Genomic DNA, 8,116 nt, shown 5'->3' with positions numbered 1-8,116 from the left:
TCATAATCGGTTGACATGTCACAATATCTACACTGAAAGACAATTGCAGTTTATATATCAAAAAGTATCTAAAAATTATGCAGACATAAGTTATCCCAGGTAAACACTACAGTTTCATGTTTAATTTAATACTTATTAATAATAATAATATAAAAATAGTTTACATTTAATAGATTTATTCATAGAAATATATGTGTGTATGTGTATGTGTGTGTGTGTATATATATATATTATATATAGTGTGTGCACACACACACACACACATATATATATGCATATTTACACATATACACACACACTATACTATACACACGATGCTTTTGGGTAACGTTGTTGTTGTTGCCCTAGTTATTTGTGTGATATGGTGAGTGAAGTTACACGATCTTATTTTTAAAATAGTTCCTTTTAACATCACACTAAACGCCACTCAGAATTAAAAATTGTAATTAAAATTAAGACAGAAAAAAGAGTAGCTTGCCTAGATGAAACCCCGCTAGAATCGACGTCATGACTTGACTCCACTAACCAATGAGTAGAGATGTGGGCGGGACGAGACGTGCAGCCCCGCCCCAGGTGCAGCCCCGCCCCGATCTGCAGGCTGCAGCCAGGTGCCTGTCGAGGAGCGCGGCGTGCGTGTGACGTCACGAGCTGAGCTCGCGTGCGCGAATATGGCGGTTCCTGCGACGACGAGCGACTTCAAGAAAAGTGCCGAAAGTTATGAAATGAAAGGAAGACATGGCGAGAACCAACACTAAAAAACTGCGGAAGAGTGCAGGGAATGTTCGGTGAGGAAACGAGCCCGACAGGAGAGGCATAAAGACTGCGCGGAGAGCGTTTATATTCGCCTCAGGATCTCGAGAGAGAGAGAGAACTGCACGCGGAAGTGACGAGAGACTCCACTACAACTCCAACAAACTCCAACTATACACTACAAGTCAAAGTTACACGAACCGAGGGTTTAATCGGGATAACACCGCGTGTGAGAGTTTCTGTGAGAGTACAGACTCTATTGTACACCTACATGTGTTTAATTAGCTGAAATCTCATCGTCGATGTGCTTGTTTACAGCTGCTGCAAACGTAATTAAATAGTTATTACTACATGTAGTAACATGAACGACACTACTAATCAGTCTTGACAATCACTATCGAAGATCTGCTATTTAAAAGTTATTGTTAGACATTTCTTCAAGTGAATAAGGATGATAATTGACTGTAGTTTCATGCACATCAGCATATCTGAGCGAGTTATTGACACGTCTGATGAGCCGGTGGCCTGGACATATTCATATTAGCGTGACGTCACTATGATTGACAGCTCATCAGCACACCCCTTCTGTTGATCATGTGGAGGTTTCAGTGACGTCATCGCCGTGAAGACTGATGTTACGTCCTCCTCTGACACGTGAGAATGACATTATTATTATTATTATTGTTGATATACATTATTATTACAATATTAATACGATATTATTAAGAGTGTATAGTGCGTCGTTTGGGACACAGCTCATGTCTACTCTTATGCACTTTAAGCGTTTAAACCTGTGATCTGTGGTTAGACCCGCACAGGCTTCTGGATCTGGCTGTGGATGCGTGACCGGCGCTGGACTCTGACTCGTCGGGACCGGGATCCGGTGTGTGTGTGTGTGTGTGTCGGGCCCTTATGGGGCAGCAGCCGGGGAAGCCCGTCGGGGACCAGCGGAGACCGAGTCTGCCGGCGCTGCCCTTCATCAAGGCCTCGGGGAAGCGGGAGGCGGCGCGGCCCGGAGCGCAGAACTGCAATGTGTTCACCGTTCACGGTCAGTCCAGGCTCATGCATTTGTGTTCAGGTCACATGACCGTATTGTGAGATCACATGATCGTGTTGTGAGGTCACATGAGCGTGTTGTGAGGTCACATGACCGTATTGTGGTCACATGACAGTGTTGTGAGGTCACATGAGCATTGTGAGGTCACAGGACTGTAGGCTTGTTTGACTTGAACCGGCGCTGCACGGACCTATCGGTTTATGACATCAAAATACCGCGAGAGCGATTCAAAAGCATAAGGAGCCGTCTGCTCTCTATTCGCTCTCGCGGTATTTTGATGTCATAAACCGAGAGGTCCGTGCAGCGCCGGTTCAAGTCAAACAAGCCTTGTGTTGTGAGTCCACCTTCATATGTTTGCAGTGATGCATGTGTTCAGGGTCACATGACCGTATTGAGGTCACATGAGCGTTGTAGGGCTGGACCCGAATATTCGAATATTCGTTCGGTGGGTTGGTATTCAATTTGACATTCGAATATTCGTTTTTTTTGTTGTTTGTTTGTTTTTTGCACACCTGGGGTCCCCCGCGAAACGGTTCCCATTCGCGCTTGAATAAGGCCGGCGACTCACTGGCTGCTGGCGTGAGCGTTTTTATTTCGGCTCCATGTTAACAGGTTGGAGTTTGCACACTGTGAGCCACGCGTCTCAGGCTCGAGCCACGCGGAAAACGCCTGCATGCTAGAAATAGAACCGACGCCTCAGTGTTCCAGCAACGGGAGTGTTCTCTGGCTAGAGCGCAGAACAGCGGAGTGTGTGTGTGTGTGGACAGAAGCGCATGAGAACAGCGGGGTGTGTGTGGACAGAAGTGCATGAGAACAGCGGAGTGTGTGTGGACAGAAGTGCCTGAGAACAGCGGGGTGTGTGTGGACAGAAGCGCATGAGAACAGCGGAGTGTGTGTGGACAGAAGCGCATGAGAACAGCGGAGTGTGTGTGGACAGAAGCGCATGAGAACAGCGGAGTGTGTGTGGACAGAAGCGCATGAGAACAGCGGAGTGTGTGTGGACAGAAGTGCATGAGAACAGCGGAGTGTGTGTGTGGACCGAAGTGCATGAGAACAGCGGAGTGTGTGTGGACAGAAGCGCATGAGAACAGCGGAGTGTGTGTGGACAGAAGTGCATGAGAACAGCGGAGTGTGTGTGGACAGAAGCGCATGAGAACAGCGGGGTGTGTGTGGACAGAAGTGCATGAGAACAGCGGAGTGTGTGTGGACAGAAGCGCATGAGAACAGCGGAGTGTGTGTGGACAGAAGCGCATGAGAACAGCGGAGTGTGTGTGTGGACCGAAGTGCATGAGAACAGCGGAGTGTGTGTGGACAGAAGCGCATGAGAACAGCGGAGTGTGTGTGGACAGAAGTGCATGAGAACAGCGGAGTGTGTGTGGACAGAAGTGCATGAGAACAGCGGAGTGTGTGTGGACCGAAGCGCATGAGAACAGCGGAGTGTGTGTGGACAGAAGCGCATGAGAACAGCGGAGTGTGTGTGGACAGAAGCGCATGAGAACAGCGGAGTGTGTGTGGACCGAAGTGCATGAGAACAGCGGAGTGTGTGTGGACAGAAGTGCATGAGAACAGCGGAGTGTGTGTGGACCGAAGCGCATGAGAACAGCGGAGTGTGTGTGGACAGAAGCGCATGAGAACAGCGGAGTGTGTGTGGACAGAAGCGCATGAGAACAGCGGAGTGTGTGTGGACCGAAGCGCATGAGAACAGCGGAGTGTGTGTGGACAGAAGCGCATGAGAACAGCGGAGTGTGTGTGGACCGAAGCGCATGAGAACAGCGGAGTGTGTGTGGACCGAAGTGCATGAGAACAGCAGAGTGTGTGTGGACAGAAGTGCATGAGAACAGCGGAGTGTGTGTGGACAGAAGTGCATGAGAACAGCGGAGTGTGTGTGGACCGAAGCGCATGAGAACAGCGGAGTGTGTGTGGACAGAAGCGCATGAGAACAGCGGAGTGTGTGTGGACAGAAGTGCATGAGAACAGCGGAGTGTGTGTGGACAGAAGTGCATGAGAACAGCGGAGTGTGTGTGGACCGAAGCGCATGAGAACAGCGGAGTGTGTGTGGACAGAAGCGCATGAGAACAGCGGAGTGTGTGTGGACAGAAGCGCATGAGAACAGCGGAGTGTGTGTGGACCGAAGCGCATGAGAACAGCGGAGTGTGTGTGGACAGAAGCGCATGAGAACAGCGGAGTGTGTGTGGACCGAAGCGCATGAGAACAGCGGAGTGTGTGTGGACCGAAGTGCATGAGAACAGCAGAGTGTGTGTGGACAGAAGTGCATGAGAACAGCGGAGTGTGTGTGGACAGAAGTGCATGAGAACAGCGGAGTGTGTGTGGACCGAAGCGCATGAGAACAGCGGAGTGTGTGTGGACAGAAGCGCATGAGAACAGCGGAGTGTGTGTGGACAGAAGCGCATGAGAACAGCAGAGTGTGTGTGGACAGAAGCGCATGAGAACAGCAGAGTGTGTGTGGACAGAAGTGCATGAGAACAGCGGAGTGTGTGTGGACCGAAGCGCATGAGAACAGCGGAGTGTGTGTGGACAGAAGCGCATGAGAACAGCGGAGTGTGTGTGGACAGAAGCGCATGAGAACAGCAGAGTGTGTGTGGACAGAAGTGCATGAGAACAGCGGAGTGTGTGTGGACCGAAGTGCATGAGAACAGCAGAGTGTGTGTGGACAGAAGTGCATGAGAACAGCGGAGTGTGTGTGGACCGGAGTGCATGAGCTTGTGTTTTGGGTTAAGCTGCGTTGCTTTGACATTGTGGAAAATAGAATAATAGAAACAAAGGCCCGGTTTCACAGACAGGGCTTAGACTAAGCCAGGATTAGACCATAGATCAATTAGGACATTTAAGTAATTTTTATAAACATGCTTAGAAAAAAACATTACCGATGTGCATCTTAAAACTAAAAAGGCACTGATATATTTTTAAGATCAGTCAGTGCAAGTTTATTTCAGTGGAAACAGCTCAGACTTACATTTTAGTCTAGGACTAGTCTTAAGCCCTGTCTGTGAAACCAGGGGAAAATGTATTAGCCTTTTTACCCGTTATTATCAATCTAAATTAATCTCGTTTTTAATTTAACTTAATTTGTTTTTTCTTTATTCAAATTTCGTTTTTCTTTATTTAAATTTAGTTTTTTCTTTATTTAAATTTAGTTTTTCTTTTTTTAAATTTAGTTTTTCTTTATTTAAATCTACCCTTTACTGTGTCAGTAATTTGTTAGTCAGAAAAATATTAGACTACCTTAAAAGTATTGCTTAATTTAACAGACCTGTGTGTGTGTGTTTTATATCACTAGTGCAGTGTCCGTTCTCGCGTGAGGTGCGCCGCTTCCCGCTCGCGCTGTTCTGTAGTTTACTAAAAGTTTAAATTCTGAATGTGTCGCGTCTCGTGTCCATCTATATTGCACCAAATGCGACACTGCACTCCCGTGTGAAGTCGATTGGATGAACGGTTCTCGAAATAATAAAAATGCAAACGGACAGACAGAGATTCCTGCCTTTATTAGAGAGAAGAATATGTTCAGCCCCCTCTCTCCGAAGCTTCGAAGCTCAAAAAATGGTATTCGGACCAGCCCTAGAGCGTTGTGAAGTCACATGACAGTGTTGTAAGGTCACATGAGCATGTTGTGAAGTCACATGCAGGGCTCCAGACTAACTTTTTTTACTAGGAGCGCTGGAGCCCCTGACTTAAAATTTTAGGAGCGCAAGCAGAACATCTAGGGGCACACCTTAAATCAGCTTGCAATGCAATTATTCACATTTTCCCCCAAAATAACTGCATTACTGACAAATGCTTTGATGATAAATAGACTTAACGTACAGAAATTACAATGTGCAGTTTTATGTTAAGTTCACAGGCTCCAGACTAGCATCTGAGGGCACTGAGGTCTACAGAGAGTGTTTGGTTGCCTAACCCTGTGGGATGACAGTGCACTGAGCTTAATCTGAGGTGTATAGATGAAGTTAACTTTAACTATTATCATTCATAATGTCTTACTGTGCGTTCACACCGGACGCGAAAATGCGTCAAAATTCGCGCCTGCCGCGTCTAGTTATACGCGTGACCACTTTGTGTGCATTCGCGCGACAAGAGCGAAATTGACGCGCGTAAAATCAAAAGTTTGAAGCGAAATTTACGCGCGTCAGAGGCGAAAGTTTCGAAACCTGTTGGCGGCCATCTTTTTTTAGATGTTTATCGAGCATTAGCATTAATCGAGAGAGTCACCGCTCGTATATGCTCTGGAGAGCAGAAACAGCTGCGTAGGGGACATCGTGGCTGTACTCGGGTCCACCGAACCCTCCGGAGGGTTTCAGGAGTTTCGCAATTTGCTCCAGGATGTAGGTTTGGTGGATCTAACGGTGAGGACGCTGACGAGGACAGCGTAGGCCGTATAAGCCTCGGCCTCGAGTGGTCGCTGCATGACGAGCCCGCGCTGTACAGCCCGCACCTAATCTGTGATTTATTTTTGTTTTGATAATAAATGGAGCCAGCCTTCAAAAGTGAAACCTGTCCTGTGATTTTTGTTTTTATAGACTAAATTGTGTTTGTTGTCTTTACATTAGATTAATAATGTTTCATATAATCTAGAATAGATATGGAATAAATAGCATTCAATACAAAATGAGTATCTCTAATATATTGAAATCGAGTTTTATGTTTTTATTTGCTTTATTGTGCATTTTAGTCATATTACAAAATAATTTATTGAGGCCAAACATAAAATAACATTATAAACTGTCACTTCACCACGTGACAGCAGCATGCAAGCAGGCTCCTGATTGGTTAACGCGGCGCGAATTGACGCAGAAGTTCAGATTTTTCAACTCGGGCGGCAGACGCGAATTCGCGTCAAACGCGTGAATGCACAAAGAGCACTAATAAAATCATTCGCGCTTAACGCGCCAGACGCTCAATTCGCCTCATTCGCGCCGCAGGAATTTTTTACGCGCGTAACGCGTCTTTGCATTGACTTAACATTGAAATCACTCGCGCCTGACGCGCTGTTCGCGTCCGGTGTGAACGCACCATTAAAATTAATTCAAAAGCAAAATGAGTGGCAAAATAGATATTAGGGAGTGAAAATAGGCAATAAGCGTCCTCTGCTGCCACCTACTGTTCACAATGGTAATTTAATCTTTTTTTTTTTTTTTTTTTTTTAAATAAGTGTGAGTTCTTGAAACTTTTAGTTTTATAAATAGGGACAATCTTTAAAGGATGAACAAAAAATGTTTTGGTCAACACATTAAAAATAACATTTAAATATGATATTATAGTTTTGAAGTGCTGGAGAAAGATGTGTATGCTACTGTTATAGCCACAGTATACCACAGTTACAGTGAGTGTTACTACAGTAAACCCATGGTGATGTTGCTGAAGCCTTCTGTAACGTGTTCGCTCATGGCACATGTTTCTGCTGGCTTCCACGTCAGCGCTGTTGGATCCGATATGGTTTATAACAGAGAATTCTGCGTCGAATCTGAACGTTTCTCACTGGATCTCGCAGCGATGTTATTAATTCTGTCGCGAACTCAGTGGATGTCTTCACTGGATCTCCGCGATGTGGCGGTGTGGCGTGATCGAGATCCGCCCGCGGCTGGCGAGAGGAGCTCTGCGCTGTCTATTACTGGTTCAACTATTCAACGGTCCGTGAAGCAGAAATGAGTAGCGCAGTTTTTCCTCATGTCACGGCATACTCTGTGCTTGAGGCTGAGATTGCGTCTGACTAGCGTATTGTGTTTAGACTGCGAAGTGCACTGTCTGCAAACGTGTTCCCGCAGTCCTGGGGTCGCGACTGCAACACTCGCAGCTCATGGAGTTCGTCTCCTTACAGCTCCTCAACCAGCTGAACTCTCTCAGCCAGTCTTCCCTTTATCGCCTCACAAACCTCTGACTCATCTCCGACTGTGTCTGCGACACTGATATGTGTCTCCGTCTCCTTCCCACGGACGTTTACGAGCGCTCGGTTATCTCTAGGACCCCCCCCCCCCCACACACACACACACACACACATTAGCCAGTTACAGTGGCCATTCCCTGTTCTTCTCACACTCATCATTGGCCTGCCACACATCCCGGATTCATTGACGCGCCCCTTCCACGTTTAACGTGTAAAAAAAAAAAAGGGGGGGCAAATTTACTGGTCGCACACTCTCAAATTTTGGTCGCAAAATCAGTCTGGAGCCCTGACATGAGCGTGTTGTGAGGTCACATGAGCGTGTTGTGAGGTCACATGAGCGTGTTGTGAGGTCACATGATCATTTTGTGAGGTCACATGATCATTGTGAGGTCACATGACTGTGTTGTGAG

General features: G+C 46.7%; 1 protein-coding gene across 1 annotated transcript in view; it reads left to right on the top strand.

Moving 5' to 3' along the window:
* Positions 1-640: 640 nt before the first annotated feature.
* Positions 641-8,116, top strand: part of abl1 (c-abl oncogene 1, non-receptor tyrosine kinase) — a 44,232-nt gene continuing 36,756 nt past the window's right edge. The window contains exons 1-2 of the mRNA XM_079872094.1: positions 641-1,404; positions 1,559-1,798. Of these exons, the coding sequence (XP_079728220.1) occupies positions 1,663-1,798 (136 nt within the window). The 5' untranslated portion in view covers positions 641-1,404; positions 1,559-1,662. The remainder of the gene's footprint in view (positions 1,405-1,558; positions 1,799-8,116) is intronic.

This window comes from Squalius cephalus (assembly GCF_949319135.1).
Source record: "Squalius cephalus genome assembly, chromosome: 5".
NCBI classification, from domain to species: domain Eukaryota; kingdom Metazoa; phylum Chordata; class Actinopteri; order Cypriniformes; family Leuciscidae; genus Squalius; species Squalius cephalus.
The sequence above is the reverse complement of the archived record's forward strand: the minus strand, read 5'-3'. Positions and strand labels throughout refer to the sequence as shown.